Here is a 19,313-nt window from a genome sequence, read left to right on the forward strand (position 1 = left end):
TAGCACTTTAAAAAAGTTAAAACTTCTTCACATCTACTTCAAAAGCTGTAAACAATACTGAAATATGAACAACAAACTGAAAACAAAATATTTGCTATAAATCGTTGTATGAGGCAGTTTTCTATTGCTGTAATAAAATACCTGGGACAATCAATTTAAGAAGAAAGATTTATTTTTGGCTCATGGTTTTGGAGGGTTTAGTTTACCATCATTTTACCCCTCCACACTGCTTCTGGGCTGTGGAGAAGCAGTATATTATGGCATGGAACAAGCCACTCACCTTGTGCTGGCCAGGAAGCAGAAAGAGCAGATGGGCTGGGGTCTCAAGAGCACATTCAAGAGAAAGCCCTTGTGATCAGAAGACTTTGAACTAGTCTCCACCTCTGAAAGCTCCTGCCAGCTCTGCAGGGCACCTGGGGACCAAACCTTTGCTGTATGGGCCTTTTGAGAACATTCATCCAAACAACAGCGGTTATCATCGTTAGATACAGTTATTTGTATAAATGGACAGAAAAATGGACAAAGACCAAAGATAATTTTCAAAAGATCCAACTACCCTTTAAATTCTAAAATATTGTTTATAGCCAGGCATGGTGGCTCATGCCTGTAATCCCAGCACTCGGGAGGCTGAGACAAGAAGATCGTTGTGAATTAGAGACCAGCCTGGGCTACAAAGTGAGCTCAAGGCCAGCCTGAACTGCACAGAGAGACCCTGTCTCAAAAAGACCAAAAGATAAAAATAAGTAAATAGATAAATATTGTTTAACAAAAAATGTAAAATCTAATACCATTTGCTCTCCAATGGCAAACACAGGCATTGTGGCAAAGCTGTGGCGGGAAGGGTGCCTGCCAGCAAAGGGGTGTTGGTGGGATCTTCCTGGAAGATTCCATGCTCAGCTGCTCCCCAATCCTCCCCTGCAGGATTCTCAGTCCTTCAAGTCATGGCCACGGACGAGGACAGTGGCCTCAACGGAGAGCTGGTCTACCGAATAGAAGCTGGGGCTCAGGACCGCTTCCTCATCCATCCGGTCACCGGGGTCATCCGCGTTGGCAATGCCACCATTGACAGGGAGGAGCAGGACTCTTACAGACTCACAGTGGTGGCCACTGACCGGGCGACTGTCCCCCTGTCGGGCACAGCCATTGTCACCATCCTGATTGATGACATCAATGACTCTCGCCCCGAGTTCCTCAACCCTATCCAGACCGTGAGCGTGCTGGAGTCGGCAGAGCCAGGCACTGTCATTGCCAACGTCACTGCCATTGACCTTGACCTCAACCCAAAGCTGGAGTACCACATCATCAGCATCGTGGCCAAGGATGATACTGACCGCCTGGTGCCTGGCCAGGAGGATGCCTTTGCCGTGAATATCAACACAGGTACCAGGGCCTGCTGTCCCCTCCCCCTTCTCTGGCCTCCTGCCCAGTCCCCTTATCCCTTCTCTCCTCCTCTCTCTCTCTGCTGCTCCCAACACCACTCCCTTCTCCCCTTCCCCCTCTCCCTGGCTCCTCCAGCTGTCCCTTCTGTCCTTCCACCTGTGACCAGCTTGTCTGGCCTCTGTGGCTTCTTCTCTCCCAGCATCACAGAGGAGTCACACCAACACTCTGTGTTAGAGAAGTGTCATGGTCATAATTTTAGAGGAAAATGGCATCTTGTTTAATATGCATTTTTTAACAACTAAGTTCAATGATACACTTTCTTATAAGAATACTGGCCATTTAGATTGTCATTTATATCTGTGTCCTCGGTGATTTTTTTTTTCTTAATGATTTATTATGTGATCACAGAACAAAGAGAACTGTGGCTCAGTCTTCAGGACGTTTGCATCTTAGTGTCATGTTAAGCATTTTTTTCCACTTTTCCAAAAGTTTAGTGTTTCTGCTTCTCTGGGGAGTAGGAGAAGGGACACGGGGCCTTATAGGTGTACCTCCTGGAAGGCCTAAAGGAGGGACAGAAAATAACAAAGCTATGGCAGATTAGAGAATCACTGTTATTCAGAGTAATGCGAGATAAAACAGCACTGCAATGCCAGATTTCTATGTGTGCACTGATAGACATTAGGATCCCGGAAAATGTTAGTACTGGCGAAATTGGGGGGACATTAGAACTCTCCTGCTTCCTGTAGAGTTGAGACTGGTTCCCCCATCAGACAGCAACCCAGTACAAAGAGCACGCAGACCTCAGGACCCGCAATTCTACCTCCTAGCATATGTCACGAAGAAATTCTTGGCACTACTAGGGCCGGAGGGCACATTTACTGCAGGCTCACGCTGGTGCTGGGAGCTGGAGGCCATGCAGGGGTCCACCCCAGGAGGCTGGGAGTGGAGGGTGCACTCCGCGGGGCCACCTGCCTGAAGGGTGAAGGGGTGGCTATGTGAGAGATGTCAATGGCCCCAGCATGTCAGGAACCAAAGGGTGCCATTAACTCATCTGCAAAAAGAGGCAGGAAAGCCCCGCCCTGGCCAAGGTGGACAGCCTCCATCCTGGCGGCGCGGGCTGTCAGGACCATGGAGAGCTGCCCCGGCGCCCCAGGCCTGCTGCCCCTTTCTGTCCTCAGCCCTCCACTGACTCTCTTCTCCGTGTTTTTCTTTCCAGTGTCTTCTCTGCCCTCTTCCTCGGGCTCTCCCTCCTCCCTGCCTCCCCTTTCCTCTGCCCAGAGCCTCGCCTCTGAGGTCTCCCCTCCCGGGCTCTCCCAGGTCCCCCACCCCGTCCTCCCCTCCACCCCACGCCCCTGCCCTGATCCCCGCCCGCCGGGCCCACACTAACCAGTGCTAACCCTCTTCTCTCTTCCTCACGGCTGGCAGGCCCGCAGGTTTGAGCTCTGTTTCTGTCACTTCCCACCTCATCTTTTCTCTGCTTCACCCATTGCCTTCTCCATGCCCACCACATCCCCCACCCTCCCGTCGGTCCCGTGGGGCCCGGGGCCCAGGCCTTGGCCCAGCCTTTGCAGACTGAACGCAGCTGCCCTCTCCCCATCCTCGCTCCCCAGCCTGGGGGACAGGGAGCGAGAGTAGGAAGAGGAGGAGGAGGAGGAGGAGGCAGCGGCCCAGGGTAAGTGACCGCCCCACGGCCGGGGGACCCACGGAGGACAGACCCCAGCAGGGGAATCTGCCAGGGGGAAGAGTCCTGAGACAGAGAGGAGGGGCCACCCTAGGACAAATGAGGCCAAGGCCCTCAGCAGGCAGAAAGAAGACCCCATCCCCGAGATGAGGGCAAAATGGTCTGTCCGGCCAGGCCAGCAGACCCTGGGAGGTGCTGGGTAGGAGAGAAGTAACTGCTTGATGGTGCTACCTGGTACATCCCTGTCCTGCTGTCGGTCCTGTCCACTTATCTGAGAAAAAGTGTACACTTTTAGACCTACGTCGTTAGACCACAAGTGTCCAGCCCAACCCACCGCGGTGCCGCCTTCAGGGAAACCCTCAGGGCTTTTCAGCTGCCAGACCTTCCTTTATACTTGATCTCACTAGAACATAAGCAAGTTTTAAAGTTGGGGTGAAAGCCTGTAATGCCAGCACTCGGGAGGCTGAGGCAGGAGGATCATGGTCAGTTCAAGACCAGCCTGGACTACAAAGTGAGCCCAAGGCCAGCCTGAACTGCATAGTGAGACTCTGTCTCAAAAAGACAAATAATAAATAAATTTGTGATGAAATACACATAAAATTTACCATCTTCACCATTTTTAAGTGGACAATTCAGTAATGCAAAAGACATCTACCTGCTGTGGAATACATGATTTCCTTTGGTTGGTTGGTTTTTGTGCTGGGATCAAAATATTACCAGTTCTTAGGGTCACTAAGTTGCCCAGGAAGGACTCAGACTTGTAATCCTCCTGCCTCAGCCTCCCTCAGTGCTCAGATTACAGGTATGCACCCTTGCACTTGGCTTGGAATATAAGCATTTTGTAAACAAAATTACAAAGCATCATCTTTCTGCCAGGCACCCTCTTAGGCACTGCATAAGTGGAATTCACTTAAATTTTCTAGTCCTCCAAGTAGCCCTACAGGATAAGTACTCTAATTCCTCTTTTACACAGGAGGAAATTGAAAGGTAGGGGTTAAAGCTCTCACCTGGGATCACCAGCTAGTAAACAGTGTGCCAGTGGCTGTGGCCCATCCCAGACACAAATCCCAGGGTCCATGGAGGACTGTTGCCTTCTGTAGGGATCGGGAGGCTAGGCTAGGAGCAACTTGGGAGGCCCAGATTTTAGGAGTTTCCCCTCAAGCTGAAGCTGACCTGCTTGGTCCACAGGGTCGGTAATGGTGAAGTCCCCCCTGAACCGGGAGTTAGTTGCCACCTATGAGGTCACACTGTCAGTGACTGACAATGCCAGCGACCTACCAGAGCGCTCTGTCAGCGTGCCAAATGGTAAGGGTCTCCTATGCCAGTTTTTCATTGGTCACTGGGAGCCAGGGGGTGGGTCTGAAGCACACTCAGGCCTGGCCCCAGCAGTGCAGTGCAAGACTCAGCCGCAAGGGCTGCAGGGAATCAGACCAAACAGGGACATGGAAGGGAGCAGGCACTGCGGGGTTGGGTGGCAGTGTCTCTCAAGTTATGTGTCACTGGAGCCTCAAGGCTCTGAGTAGGAAAAGGGCTCAGGAAAGCCTAGAAGGGACTGAGAAAGGATGAGCTGACAGAGACTTAGGTCAGAATCCAGCTGTCAGATCTGATAACCAGGTTGTGACAGGAACCGGGATGTGACAGGAATCATGATCTGAGAGGAAGCTATGGGTCAGCAGAGAACGAGAAAAGGTGACTCAAGACCACAGGTGCTGGCTCCGTGGGGTGAGGCACTATGATCGAGGAGAGCCTGGCAGGTGCTGCATCTGTCTGCAGCGTGGGGTGCACTGGCAGGCGTGCTGGGGGTGGAGAGGGGTCAGCAGGGAGCGGGTGACCTCCAGGACCTCTGCCATGGGCAAGAACAGCGGCTGTGGTAAGGAGTTGGCCTGGCGGGTATCAGCACTTACCTTCACAATTCAGAAGCCCTAGTCTTCTGGAGGGAAGGGCAGACACTGTCATTGCATGCGTGTCCCCAGGCCAGGTTGGCTGTGTGACAGGGACCAGGCAGATGGGCTGCAGCAGGCCAAGTCTTGGAAAAGGTCTCCCATCTAGCAGTGAGGAGCCAAGGCTCCCAGCCAGCTGCTAGGGCCCAGGCCGCATCCCCTTGTGGAAGGGGCAGTGACCAGCCCAGCAGTGTGAGTCAGTCCTCATGCAGTCCCAGGGAGGCCATGACACGCTCCCCCCAGCGCCACCACACCTCCGGTGCTGAACTTCACCCTTGCCTGCCCTGCAGCCAAGCTGACAGTCAACATCCTGGATGTCAATGACAACACGCCCCAGTTCAAACCCTTCGGGATCACCTACTACACAGAGCAGATTCTGGAGGGGGCCACTCCGGGCACCACGCTTATCGCCGTGGCTGCTGTGGACCCCGACAAGGGTCTGAATGGGCTGATCACCTACAGCCTGCTGGATCTCGTGCCCCCTGGCTACGTCCAGCTGGAAGACCCCTCAGCAGGTAGCGGGGAAATCTGCCAGAGGAGGGTCGGGATGTATATCCACCTGCTTAGCCTCTGGGCAGGGCCGTGGCTGGCTTCCTGCCTCTGGCTTGCCCCTCGGCAGGCTGTGCTGGATGCAAGATGGTCAGTGTGCCATTCACTGCCAGATACACAAAGCAGAGGAAAGGGTGGGGCACCCTGTCCTGTTTGGGATGGAAACCCCTGAGGTGTTTGCTGGGCCCTGGCTACCATCCCAGGCCCCTACCATTGGGCGGGTATCCCTTGGGAGCAGGAAAACCACGGAAGGGTGAAGAGGAGGTGTGGAGGGGTGTGCTGTGGACACCTTCTCTCCTCCCTCTGAGGAGAACACCCACATGCCAGTTCTGCTCAGCCTCTGGCCTTTCACGGGCCACTGCTGCCTGCTCACCTCCTTAGAGGCCTCACCTGCCTCTCAGTGCTCCAGATCTTTTTCCTCATGCTTTGTAGAGCCACCATGAATGAGAGTGACCAAAATGGTGGCGGATGCCTCTGTGTTTCAGGAAAGGTCATTGCCAACCAGACGGTGGACTATGAGGAGGTCCATTGGCTCAACTTTACCGTGAGGGCCTCAGACAATGGTTCCCCACCCCGGGCAGCTGAGATCCCCGTCTACCTGGAGATTGTGGACGTCAATGACAACAACCCCATCTTTGACCAGCCCTTCTACCAGGTGGGTGGCAGGCTGGGTAGGACCTGGCCTGTTCCTTGAGGTCTTTGCATGTTCCACACCTGCCTAATAGCCCCTAAGCCCCCGCAGTGCCTGGTTCACCGTGTCAGCAAGCCCTTGTGGCAAGGTGTGGCCTCAGGGGCTGACCATGGGCCGCCCTTTTTCTCTCTCTCCAGGAGGCTATCTTAGAAGATGTGCCTGTGGGCACTGTCATCCTGACGGTCACTGCCACTGATGCGGACTCAGGCAACTTCGCCCTCATCGAGTACAGCCTCGGGGACGGGGAGGGCAAGTTTGCCATCAATCCCATTACGGTAAGTGGTGATGGACGGCACGGGGTGTGAAAATACCCCCAAGTATTTTTCCACATCACACTGGTCCTGGGTTCCCCAACTGGACATCTGGCCTCAGAGGTGCTTCAGCCAAGTCAGCCAACGCCCTTCTTGGAACCCCGGACATCTTGTAGACTGTGGCCTTCCTGTCCTAGCAGATATAGGAGGAAGTGACCAAAGTCTTGATGAGACAAAAATTTCTGCAATGTGTCATTTGATGACCAAGTAATTTTTTGAGACTGTCAAGAAAGAGATGTGCAGAAAATGGACACATTTGGGTACCTACTGTATGCACACCCCTACACTCACTGCTGAGAGAGGGAAGATGCCCCAAAAGGCAGATCCCTGTGTTCCAGTGAGTTTCAGGTCTGGGGGAGCAAGAGTTCAGGAGAAAAGATGGACCATAGCTTCAAACATCTAATTGCTGTTTGCAGCACGGGGGCACAGAGGCCTGGGGCAGCCCCTAGGCAGGGCACCCCCTGTTGGTTGCAGCTGGAACTGCGCTTCCCTTCCCACTGCCCATCTGTCCATCTCCCCTTACATTCTGCCCCTCCAGGGGAGTTAACTCCTGCCTGGAGTGAGCAGGCAGATGTGGCTCCTGGCTCAGCACTGGGGACAGTGTTTGGAACACTTGCTCTGTGGCAGCTCTGGCCAGGTGGTTGGCACAAGCCCGAGCTGGTTACCCATCTTAGGTAGACTGGTTAGTGAATGCAAGAACCACTAGAATGGGGCTGCCACGGAGGTCCACTGAACTGACTAGGGGCAGGGGCTTTTGTTCAGCACTGTATCTCCAGAGCCCCAAACAGTGCTTGGTCCTGATCAATGCTCAATAAATGTCTTGACTGGGTGATGGACCTGAAGCCCCCCTCCCTCACTAGGGTGACATCTATGTGCTGTCCTCTCTGGATCGAGAGAAGAAGGATCACTATATCCTGACCGCCTTGGCCAAAGACAACCCTGGGGATGTGGCCAGTAACCGTCGGGAGAACTCAGTGCAGGTGAGGGGTGCAGCCTGGGGCAGTAAGCAGCACTGTAGGGGGGACCGCTGTGAACAGAAACAGCCACCGAGTCCCCTCGGAGATGTGCTGGCAAGAAGGAGAGACCAAGAGGCTGCCTGGATGGGATATAGTGGCTGCGACTTAGGAAGAAAGGGGTTCTGGGAGGACTCTCTTTGTGCCACACTGCTGCGCAGGCAGCTAAACACCCCTGGGTGTGATGCAGGTAAAGCCTGGTGCTCTGTGTGCCCCAGTGTCTGCAGAGTATCTTACCAGAAGGAACAGTCTAGCAACCAAGCACAATTATAAAACTGTTGCCTTTATCACTCAAGGATATTAATGAGAGCTCAAACTCCAGCCCCCTTTCCAGTCCAGTTCTGGTGTCCACACTGTGACTCTGAGGCCAGCGTCTCACTGTCTGAGCTCTTTTCTACCCAAAATGCCAAAGCCAACCATGGTGGCACATACCTGTCATCCTGGCACTCAGGAGACTGAGGCAGGAGGATCCCTGTAAGTTTGAAGCCAGCTGGGGCTACATAGTGAATTTAGGTCAGTCTCAGGCTGCATAGCAAGACACTGTCTCCAAAAAAAGCAAAGCAAAAATCAATCCTCGATGCTTTGCTGTCTCTTTATCCTTCTCCCTAATTATGCAAAGGAAACTCTCCAGAAGGGGTTGGAGGGTTGCCGAGTGGACCCAGATAAGTCCCTTTTGCGGGTAGAGGGTCAGAACTGGTAGCACACACACATGGCCGCAGCCTGTCCCTGCCGGGTATGCATGCACCATGCAGAGAAAAACAGCCTTTGGAGTAGCCTGAGGTTCCATGAGCTGAGCACACTGCCTTTGCCCGTGAACCTCTCTGAAGCTCAGTTGTCCCATCTGCAAGGAGGGCAGCAGAAGTGGCAGGAGGGACAGGGGACATGAGGTGGTTTGACTGTGCTTTGCACATGGAAAGGGAGTCTTCAGAATCGCTGTGCTGCAGGGCTCTGCGGGCTCTACGGTCAGGAAGGGCCACAGGTGAGGAAGAGAGGCCTCCTGCTCCACTGTGTCCCTGAGCCCTGTCCCTGCCCTGGGGGACACAAGCCCCTCTCCCCCAGGCACAAATTTCAGGTGAGAGGGGTCTGAGGGAGGAGAGGAGCCCTGACAGCCCAGCATGAAGGTCCAAAGAATGGAACCACAGCTCCAGGGCCACTGTGTGACTCAGCAAAGGACAAAGGAGAAGGGGAAGATAAGGGGTCCCACTGCTGCAGGTCCAGGCTCAGACCACATGCCACCCAGAAGCCTAGTGCTTGAGCATGTCTTGGGACCCGGCACTGCACTAAGGAGCCAGAAGACATCACTTTGTGTGAGCTCCCAGGGAAGCTGAGAGAAGACACTGTTGTCCCCATTGTAGCTGGGGGAAACTGAGGCTGTGGGGGTTAAGTAGGTGGTCTGATGTCAGACACATGAGAAGACCACGCCCCCTCCCAGGGGGGACCTGTCCCTGTCTACCTCACCTTATTCCTTCGTGATTGGTCCTCTGAGGCAGCCTCCATGGTGCTCCTGATTTTGGGCCTTGACCTTTGACCTCCCCCAGGTGGTGATCCAAGTGCTAGATGTGAACGACTGCCGGCCCCAGTTCTCCAAGCCCCAGTTCAGCACGAGCGTGTATGAGAACGAGCCGGCGGGCACCTCCGTCATCACCATGCTGGCCACTGACCAGGACGAGGGCTCCAATGGGGAGCTGTCCTACTCACTTGAGGGCCCCGGCATGGGTACGCGGCTCACCGTATGCTCAGGGTGATGTGGGGTTGGAAGGAGCAGGGTGCCACACCACAGCTCCAGACCAGCAGGACGAGGGCTGTTCTTCTGCCCCCCCCACCAGAGGCCTTCCACGTGGACACAGACTCTGGCCTGGTGACCACGCAGCGCCCCCTGCAGTCCTACGAGAGGTTCAACCTGACGGTGGTGGCCACAGACGGTGGGGAGCCCCCACTCTGGGGCACCACCATGCTCCTGGTCGAGGTCATCGACGTCAATGACAACCGCCCTGTCTTTGTGCGCCCACCCAACGGCACCATCCTGCACATCAGAGAGGTACGCCTGGCCCTGGGGCCTGCGCTCCCCAGCGGCCCCTTCCCTCCTCCAGCTTCTGGGTCCTGCAGTCGAAGCCCAGCTCAGTGGAAGGCCCTTCCTTGTCAGGGTAGGGAAACTGAGGCCAGGCAGGGGCAGACTTGTGCAGTGCACACAGAGCAGTATTGAACAATAGTCATCAGTGTGGGCCACGTTAGCAAAAGATATTGGGTTCAAGTGTCAGTTGACTGCTTACCAGCCAAACAAACTTGAGTAAGCAACTTCTCCGAATCTGTGTTTCCTCTGCAAATGGACTAAGAATAGTAAATGCCCTGTCCCTAGATATCTACCGAGAAGGACAGTCTGCCCCAGTGCCCACTTCCCCCGTGCTTGTCTCAAAATAAACATCCGACCAGCGCTCCTGCTGACACCCAAGTGCAGGCAGCCCCAGCAACCGGCGGATGGGGTGGCTGGGGGTCTGGACTGTCTCCAACCCTGCTTTCATCCCTTGGTCTAAGTTGCCATGGAAAGCCACAGGAAGTCTCCATCTCCTACTCTTCCCCTTCCTCCTGAAACTCTCACTCCAAATGCCCCTTGGTGGTACAGTCAGAGTATCCGAATTGCTCCCCCCAACACCTGCCCAACAATTCAGCAAATCTCCATACCTCAGGATGCTAAGACAATGTTGCCACTTCGTCTCCTCTCTGAGGCCCCAAAGGAGCAAACCTTCCCAGGGCTGAGCTCCAGGAACCCCAGCCCTGCAGTCCCTCTGGTCTGTGGTGACCGAGTGGCCTTTTCACTCTGCCTGCTAGGAGACTCAGTGTACTCAGCCCACTTTGAACGACCTTGCAGAGACTGAGACCCATGCTTTTCCCTCAGCTTCCATCTTCTTGCCAACAGCTAGTTTCCATTATCCTAATTTTGTAACTCATTCAATCTCATTCTAATTTGTATATTCTTTTCAGTTGCTTCAAATCTTTTTTGTGGAGTGAAATAGTATGTAAATTAATAATAATCTAGTTGTTTTCCACACCAAAGGTCCCATTTGCTAAGTTTTCCCCTTCAAGGGCTCCATATTTGGGAAGATTTATGGCCCCTGAACAACCAGCATTTATAAAGTAATGATCTATTTGTCATTCTACTTTTTATTAATTAGATGAAACTGCCATTTGGGACTTCCTGATTGTCATGACAGATGATATAAGCATTAAAGCCATGCTGAGCTGATAATTTTTCAACTAAAAGCATAGAATGTGCTTTTTTTCTTTTGCCCTGCACATCCTTGTCATGAGTTGCTGTGTGATTCATTAGGTTTTTGGTGCTTTGATCTAACTTGAGGGAATTCAGGAGCCCGAGGCTCAGACTGAGTACAGGTCCAAGTTCCAGGGTGAGGTCAGTAACGGTCTCTAGCCACCAAGTCATGCTGCCTGAGTGTTCTCCATTTCCTGGCTCTGTACTGCACAGGTAGCTCTGTTTGGAGACACCCAGATTTCTAAATTAGGGTGGCGGAGGGAGCAAGATAGACACAGGACACACGGCTTGTGTGGCCCCAGTTTCGGGATTTCTTCTGCCAATTCCCCTACGGTTCAGCATGCAGGGGGATGGCGTGACCGCGTGGGCAGGTGGTCACCAGGGGCCGAGGGAAGCATGTGAATTCGGGGTGGACTGACTGTCAGTGGTCAGTGCAGTTGGCTTGGGGTGGAGGAACAGGTAGCAGAGGCTCAGGATCCCTGAGACCCCGCCCTGCAGGCCAGCGCTCCCTAAGGGCACTGGCCAGTGGCGAGGACTCCCAGCAAGAGCTCCCTCCGATGGCCGGACGCCCCTGTCCCTGTCCTCCCCTGCAGGAGATCCCGCTGCGCTCTAATGTGTATGAGGTCTACGCCACAGACAAGGACGAGGGCCTCAATGGGGCAGTGCGCTACAGCTTCCTGAAGACAGCAGGCAACCGTGACTGGGAGTTCTTCACCATCGACCCCATCAGCGGCCTCATCCAGACGGCACAGCGCCTGGACCGCGAGAAGCAGGCGGTGTACAGCGTAAGGAGCGCGCTGGGCAGGCTTCCCTGCAAGAACCCCCTGTGGGGCCTGTCCCGGGGAGTTGGGGACTGCGCACCTGGGCTCCAAACTCCCTCCCCACCTTTCTCTCTGCTCTCCTCCACCCCCAGCTCATCTTGGTGGCCAGTGACCTGGGCCAGCCGGTGCCATATGAGACCATGCAGCCACTACAGGTGGCCCTGGAAGACATTGATGACAATGAACCTCTCTTCGTGAGGCCTCCCGTGAGCCAGTCCATCCCCTGCACTGGTCACACCTGCACAGGGACTGCCTGCCTGCCCACACACACACTGCACACGCTCCCCTGTGCACAGTGCCCTAAAACACGTTGGTTACACGCGGGAAACATCTGTGTACACGCGCTTTGCATGAGGACCACTAGTCACTGAGCAGCCGTGCTTTATTTGTCCTGAGGCCTGACCCAGTGGTCAGCAGAGCAGACACAAATGCCTGGTTCTTGGAGCTGGTACTTTGTATGGGGGAGGGGGGTGTACATGTTTGCACACACAGACACCAAGCAGGAAAATCATCTCATGATTTATTGAGTCTTGTCCCCTTGAACTGTCATATGCCTGGATGTCCCCTGGACATCCAGTGTTGCACACATGACAGTGTGTAGGTGCTCTGTGGTTTAAGTGCTCGTTCAGAGCCCAGGGAAACTGCTGAGAGCTTGCCAAGCCCAGCCTCGTCCTCAAAGATGTCACCATTGGGCAGTAACTCCATGGCCCCCACCAAGCCCCTGCCCCAGGTGGGAGTGGGAAGCTCCCCATGGCCTCCGATGATGGTGTCCTCCTCCCCCTGCAGAAAGGCAGCCCCCAGTACCAGCTGCTGACAGTGCCCGAGCACTCACCCCGTGGCACCCTCGTGGGCAATGTGACAGGTGCCGTGGACGCTGATGAGGGCTCCAATGCCATCGTGTACTACTTCATCGCAGGTGGGGCCTAATGGAGCGAGTGCCCTGCCTGCCCTGCCGCTGGAGATGCCCACTGAGCCCGGCCCTCACCCCGAGTCATGTGCCCCCTGTAGCTGGCAATGAGGAAAAGAACTTCCACCTGCAGCCTGACGGGCGCCTGCTGGTGCTGCGGGACCTGGACCGGGAGCGGGAAGCTGTCTTCTCCTTCATTGTCAAGGCCTCCAGCAACCGCAGCTGGACGCCACCGCGAGGACCCACCCTGACCCTCGACCTGGTCACCGACCTCACCCTGCAGGAGGTGCGCGTGGTGCTAGAGGACATCAACGATCAGCCGCCACGCTTCACCAAGGCGGAGTACACTGCAGGTGCAGGGGCCAGAGCCGGGGCACGGGGCGTGGGAGGCTCCTCCCTGCCACTCACACCGCCCCGTCTGTTCCTGCAGGGGTGGCCACCGATGCCAAGGTGGGCTCAGAGCTCATCCAGGTGCTGGCTCTGGACGAGGACATCGGTAACAACAGCCTCGTCTTCTACGGCATCCTGGCCATCCACTACTTCCGGGCCCTCGCCAACGACTCGGAGGATGTGGGCCAGGTCTTCACCATGGGTAGGAGGCTGGCCATACACAGGGGCCTAGCCAAGGCCTTGCATCGCTGTGCGGACTGTAGCCTGGAGGACATGGGTCTGTGAGCAGCACAGCATGTGGTGGCCTCCAGCCAACAGTCAGTCCGTCTGTCTGTCCATCTCTGCCTATTCATTCAGCACTCCGCTTGTTCCTTTCCTGTACTCTTCTCATCTGTTACTCATTCACCCGTCCCTCGTCCATCCTTCCATCTTCCGGTCCTCCTTTCCATCATCTGCCCCCGTCTTTCCAGCTGTGCCTCTTCCCTCTCGTGTGCCAGGTGGAATCAAACACCTACAGATAAGAACATTTGCACGGGGGCTGGGGATTTAGCTCAGCGGCATAAGCGCCTGCCTTGCAAGCAGGCAGTCGTGAGTTCGATCCCCGGTACCGATAAAAAGGAAAAAGACCAAAAAAAAAGAACATTTGCATGCACTGGCCATGGCTGAGACCGGGGCCTCTACCCGTTACCTGCCCCTCTTGTTCTACAGAACCTTGTCTGGGTGCCAGTCTTAAGCACCAGGAAGATTCCTGGCCTGGCACTCAGGGCTCACAGGTCTTCCTCCCAGCCCCCTTCTGCAACCCCCTGCCACCCGCCGTGTCTAGCTGAGCAGAACCAGCTGCTCCCTCAGCCAGCTCTGTCCATCTAGTTCCTGGGCCAGCTCCTCCCATTATACAACCAGACACTGTCACTTCGACCTCTGAGCCGTCACTGCTCAAGAGACTCAGTAGCTTGCTAAAGGTCATGCAGCCATAAAGAAACTGATCTGAACCCAGGTCTAGTTTTTTAAGTGAAGTCTGTGCTGGCTGGCATGGCGGTCACACCTGTATCCCAGAACCCAGGAGGCTGAGGCAGGAGGACCATCGGGAGTTTGAGGACCACCTGGGTCTATATAGGGAGTTCAAGGCTGGCCTGAACTACATAATGAGACCCAGGGAGACTCAGAAAGATAGACAGACAGACAGACAGACAGAGACAGAGACTATACTGTGTCACCTCTGGTTGTCCCTGACTGTGTGGAATCCTGAAGTACATGTGTACAAGAGACACTAAGGGCTCAGAAGTGGCCCTGGCCCCTCAGCATGGGACATTAGAGTCACAAACTTGTCATCTTTGGGCCAGAACATTCCACAGTTGTATTTTAATATGCAACACTTTAATTAAAACTTAGACGATGGTTTTAAATGATGGAATCTCACCAAGCATGGAAATACATGTTTTCTCTAGCGGAGCACAGGTCTGGTGGCGTAGGCTGCACACTGTGACAGTACTCAGGGTTGCTCCCCTTTGGATGGGCATTGTTCTCATTCAGCCCTCACCTTTCCTGCTGCTGAGGCCTCTGGGCATCTCTGCCACCCCGCCCAGTGTCCCCACACCCCCAGGGCCCTTGCCCCTTCCGGGAGGGGGCACAGGGAAGACTGAGCTGTGCCCCGCTCTCGGGCTCCTCCTGCAGGGAGTGTGGATGGCATCCTGCGCACCTTTGACCTCTTCATGGCCTACAGCCCTGGCTACTTTGTGGTGGACATTGTGGCCCGAGACCTGGCAGGGCACAACGACACGGCCATCATTGGCATCTACATCCTGAGGGATGACCAGCGCGTGAAGATTGTCATTAATGAGATCCCTGATCGAGTGCGGGGCTTTGAGGAGGAGTTCATTCGCCTGCTGTCCAACATCACTGGTGCCATTGTCAACACGGACGATGTGCAGGTGGCCCAGGGGACCAACCTGGGAACTAGGGGCAGCAGAAGGGGAAGGGAGGCCAGGCTACAGGAGAGGGATGTGATGGCGAAGTCGGGGCACGAAAGAGGGTATGTGCCTCCTCGGCTTCTCCCAGACCTTTGGGTCTCAGTTTCCTCATCTGTAAACTGGGGCTGATAACAGTGCCTGTGTCTCTGTGTGGATAAATCGACTGGCACCACACTTGGTCCCCCCCCAGTGAGCACTGAGTAGTGCTAGGTCTACTTTAGGGCAGGGCATTGGGGGTTCCAGGGAGAGTCTTTCCCACCCTGGCCCCTGGCCCCCAACGTCCCTTCTCTTCTAGTTCCACGTGGACAAGAAGGGGCGGGTGAACTTCGCACAGACAGAGCTACTCATCCATGTGGTGAACCGTGACACCAACCGCATCCTGGATGTGGACCGGTGGGTGGGGCCTGTGCTTGGCCTTGGGTAGGGGACCCACCGAGGAGGCCCAGACACCGTCAGCGTCCCTCTGAGCCTTGCTCTCCCCATGTGTGGAATGGAAGTCTGCCCGTCCATGAGGACTGAATGGGACCTGGGTGAAGGCCTGGAGCCCTGAAACCCACCACGCTGACTTAGTGGGGTGGGCTTCCCCCTGCACGATGTCAGGGGGAGGGTGAACTCTGAGGGTCAAGGCAGGCTGGCAGCAGGTACCAGTCATTGTCAGGCTTGACTGCTGCGGGCTCTTAGGCGATGGCTGAGCTGGGAGCTGAGCCCTGCCGCTCATCCAGGGTGATCCAGATGATCGATGAGAACAAGGAACAGCTGCGGAATCTTTTCCGGAACTACAACGTCCTGGACGTGCAGCCCGCCATCTCCATCCGGCTGCCAGATGACATGTCCGCCCTGCAGGTACCCACGGCACTGCCTTCCCTGGGGCCTGGGCTCTGCCCAGAGCCCACCTGCTGATACCTGGCCTGCTCACCTTGCAGATGGCGATCATTGTGCTGGCCATCCTCCTCTTCCTGGCGGCCATGCTGTTCATCCTCATGAACTGGTACTACAGGACTGTGTGAGTGTCCCCACCCCATCCCGACCTGGACTGAGGCTGTGCTCCTAGACTGAGTGGCACAGAGGCAGGTGGGGCCACCGGCCCGAGATGCAAGCCCAGCCACCTCACAGCACCTCTCTGCTTCTCCCCAGACACAAAAGGAAGCTCAAAGCCATTGTGGCAGGTTCGGCAGGTGAGTACAGGTTGCAGTGATGAGGCGGGGGGAGGGTGAGGTACCACAGCTGGCTGCACCCCTTCTTTCCCCTCCATACCCCAGTCCTTCTCCCTGCAGGGAACCGCGGCTTCATCGACATCATGGACATGCCCAATACCAACAAGTACTCCTTCGATGGGTGAGTGGCTCCTGACCCTGTGGCAGAGTCCCCAGCAGCCTCCAAGCCATGGAGAAACCTGGAGTGTGATCGCCCCCTGGTGGCCTAGCCACTCTTCTCCCCATCTGGGAAACCAGAGCTGGACACCCTGCCCCAATTCCTGAGGGACGCACTTTGAACGCTGGGTGGGAGGTGAGGCAGGGTGAAACCTCCATGCCAAACCTACCCAGACTGCCACATGCCTCCCTCTAGCAGGTTCCTGGAGTGGAGGCTGCACCCACAGATGACATCTATAAGGAGTTACCCAGTTTTGAGGGCATCTGTCCATTGCAGCCCTCCTTCTTTGCCAGCTCAATTCTACACCCTGTCCCCCAACTATAGAGCCAACCCCGTGTGGCTGGATCCCTTCTGCCGGAACCTGGAGCTGGCAGCCCAAGCCGAGCACGAGGATGACCTTCCTGAGAACCTGAGTGAGATCGCCGACCTGTGGAACAGCCCCACCCGCACCCACGTGAGCCAGGCCAGGGCAGGGCCAGGCCAGCATTGGGGAGGGCTGGGGGAGAGGCAGTTCCTTGCCACCTCTGGTCAAGGAGCTGGGTCCTTTAGGAGTGGCCCTATGGGGCATGTGCATGCAGGTGGACTCTGCCCCAGCTAACACCTCCTCTCCCCAGGGAACTTTTGGGCGTGAACCAGCAGCAGTCAAGCCTGACGATGACCGGTACCTGCGGGCAGCCATCCAGGAGTATGACAACATTGCCAAGCTGGGCCAGATCATTCGCGAGGGGCCCATCAAGGTGAGCCCTCCGCGGAGGCTGCTGTGCCCAGCCCCTAGCTGAACATGGACCCCACTCCCAAGAGTGCAGGGACTCAGCTAGACCTACCGAGGTGAGGCCAGCACAGTAGGGCCACCAAGGCTAAGGGTGGCTCCAGTGGCCTGGAGGCTAGGGCTCTGAGCCGACATGAGCTGCTGTCACTAGGCTCCTGAGCCCCTGTCCTAGGATCCCAAGTCTGTGCACCTACCTCCCACTCCCATGGGAGCAAGGTGGCCTCGGTGGGGTTAACCCTCTCCCTCCCCCAGGGCTCGCTGCTGAAGGTGGTCCTGGAGGATTACCTGCGGCTCAAAAAGCTCTTTGCACAGCGGATGGTGCAAAAAGCCTCCTCCTGCCACTCTTCCATCTCCGAGGTAGCCGTGGGCGGGCGGGAGCTGTGTGCCGTGCCCCATTTCTGGGGATGCTCTGTCACTCTCCTGCCCTTCTCAGTGTTCTGAGCTCAGCAGTCAGGGCCAGACACCTGAGTGTGGTCCAGGAAGGGGTTTCTTGGGGAAGGGATAGATCTCAGAGGCAGAACTTCTCAGATTCCAGGAGCCCCAAATACCTTTGAGGGCTGATGTCACTCTAAGAAATAAGCTATCGGGCCGGGGATTTGGCTCAGTGGCATAAGCAACTGCCTGGCAAGCATGGGGCCGTGAGTTTCACCCCCTGTACCAAAAAAGAAAGTGGCAGTCAGGGTCAATGGGACCTATGTATATGTCAACATTAACAAAGTGCTCAAGTCCCAGCACTCAGGAGTTTAAAGCAGGCTTACCTCCAGTTTGAGACCAGCCTGAACCAGATTCCAGCTGGATCTACACTGTACTTTTGTCCTGTGTGACAGGGGTTTGAGAGTGCTGAGTTCTGACCACATCCTATGTGTTCCCTTCCATTCGCCTGAGGATATGTTTGACTTTGACATGGCTGTAGTTGGTCATGCTTTTGGCCAGCTTGGTTACAAACCCAGATACAGATGTGCCACGGGATTGTTAGAGGGGAGTGAGTATATTAAGAACAAGATTTTCAGAGGAAGCCCAGATTCCCACCGTGTCCCCTCTGCAGCCAGTCTGAAGGTGGTCCTGGAGGATTTCCTGCGGCAGGGTCAGAGGCCGCCAGGCCTGCTAGGACATCCCTTATGTGAAGTAGGGAGGAAGCAGGTGCACAGCCAGTGGGACTCTGGGGTCACCCACTTGCTCACCCTTTGGCATGGCCCTGAGCCTGTGGGTGTTCCTGAGCCACTGGGAGGTCCTGGCCTCTTGCAGCTGATCCAGACGGAGCTGGACGAGGAGCCAGCGGACCACAGCCCAGGCCAGGGCAGCCTGCGTTTCCGCCACAAGCCACCCATGGAGCTCAAGGGGCCAGACGGGATCCACGTGGTACATGGTAGCACCGGCACGCTGCTGGCCACCGACCTCAACAGCCTGCCCGAGGATGACCAGAAGGGCCTGGCCCGCTCACTGGAGACACTGACCACTGCAGAGGCTACCGCCTTGGAGCGTAACGCCCGCACGGAGTCTGCCAAATCCACACCCCTGCACAAGCTCAGAGACGTGATCATGGAGAGCCCCTTAGAGATCACAGAGCTGTGACTGTCAGGGACTGCACTGGTGTGAGCCGCTAGTGCAGGTCGGAAGCCAGGTCAGGCCCTCAGGCCAGCTCTGTGGGGACAGCCTTGGGTCAACCCTGATGGCGAACACGGCTGCTCATACAGATTCAACTCTGCCAGATGCTCATCAGCATCCGATCTCTACCTTCATAAGATTTATTTTTTTATGAAAATCGAACAAAAATGCTAAGCATTCAAGGACATGGTTAAGAAGGATCACTGGGGGCCCAAGAGTCTGAGGACAGCTCTGTTGAGCAGAAGAGACCAAGGAGGCCCTTCCCGCCCTGCTCCACCCAGGTCCACCCGCCACCCCAGAGCAGGGGCCCAGCAGCACTCGCACTGGCCTGCCTCAGTCCCGTCCCACCACTCTCTTGCCACCTCCCCACTGCCCATCCAGGCGCAGGCTGAGCGACCCTGCCCCCCCACACAGCCAAGGCCAATGGCAACAGACGAGCATTCTCCATTTCGCTGGCTTCCCTGATGTGCCCAGCTTATAAAGAGAAATGACTGGCATCCCCCTGGGTTTTCAATGTAGAGTGTTTGTGTGCGTTCCTTTTTAAAATTACTCCCTCAATACTTGAACTGGTACTCACTGAAAATTTCTGGAATGGTCTGTTTGAAAAGAAAACTAACTGACAAGGACCTGGCAATACACTGGCTCTGGTAAAC

The 19,313-nt window shown here is 55.6% G+C and overlaps 1 protein-coding gene across 9 annotated transcripts in view; it reads left to right on the top strand.

Moving 5' to 3' along the window:
* Cdh23 (cadherin related 23) overlaps positions 1–19,312 on the top strand; it is a 374,671-nt gene extending 355,359 nt beyond the window's left edge. For 5 of the 9 annotated variants that reach the window (XM_063238627.1, XM_063238630.1, XM_063238632.1 and 2 more), the window contains 23 exons: positions 922–1,380; positions 4,250–4,366; positions 5,292–5,516; positions 6,036–6,205; positions 6,379–6,516; positions 7,413–7,532; positions 9,104–9,281; positions 9,392–9,603; positions 11,424–11,615; positions 11,744–11,857; positions 12,438–12,567; positions 12,660–12,911; positions 12,989–13,150; positions 14,620–14,876; positions 15,211–15,308; positions 15,638–15,758; positions 15,839–15,918; positions 16,050–16,090; positions 16,175–16,250; positions 16,611–16,740; positions 16,901–17,023; positions 17,308–17,412; positions 18,301–19,312. In XM_063238627.1, coding sequence (XP_063094697.1) covers positions 922–1,380; positions 4,250–4,366; positions 5,292–5,516; positions 6,036–6,205; positions 6,379–6,516; positions 7,413–7,532; positions 9,104–9,281; positions 9,392–9,603; positions 11,424–11,615; positions 11,744–11,857; positions 12,438–12,567; positions 12,660–12,911; positions 12,989–13,150; positions 14,620–14,876; positions 15,211–15,308; positions 15,638–15,758; positions 15,839–15,918; positions 16,050–16,090; positions 16,175–16,250; positions 16,611–16,740; positions 16,901–17,023; positions 17,308–17,412; positions 18,301–18,627 — 3,827 coding nt within the window. In that variant the 3' untranslated portion in view covers positions 18,628–19,312. Of the gene's footprint in view, positions 1–921; positions 1,381–2,818; positions 3,053–4,249; positions 4,367–5,291; positions 5,517–6,035; positions 6,206–6,378; positions 6,517–7,412; positions 7,533–9,103; positions 9,282–9,391; positions 9,604–11,423; positions 11,616–11,743; positions 11,858–12,437; positions 12,568–12,659; positions 12,912–12,988; positions 13,151–14,619; positions 14,877–15,210; positions 15,309–15,637; positions 15,759–15,838; positions 15,919–16,049; positions 16,091–16,174; positions 16,251–16,610; positions 16,741–16,900; positions 17,024–17,307; positions 17,413–18,300 lie in introns of those variants that run through there. The other 4 variants (XM_063238628.1, XM_063238641.1, XM_063238629.1 and 1 more) reach the window with 4 other exon arrangements.
* The last annotated feature ends 1 nt before the right edge of the window (position 19,313 follows it).

This window comes from Cavia porcellus, unplaced genomic scaffold, assembly GCF_034190915.1.
Source record: "Cavia porcellus strain 051 isolate PalLab524CR breed Dunkin Hartley unplaced genomic scaffold, mCavPor4.1 scaffold_28, whole genome shotgun sequence".
Taxonomy (NCBI): Eukaryota; Metazoa; Chordata; class Mammalia; order Rodentia; family Caviidae; genus Cavia; species Cavia porcellus.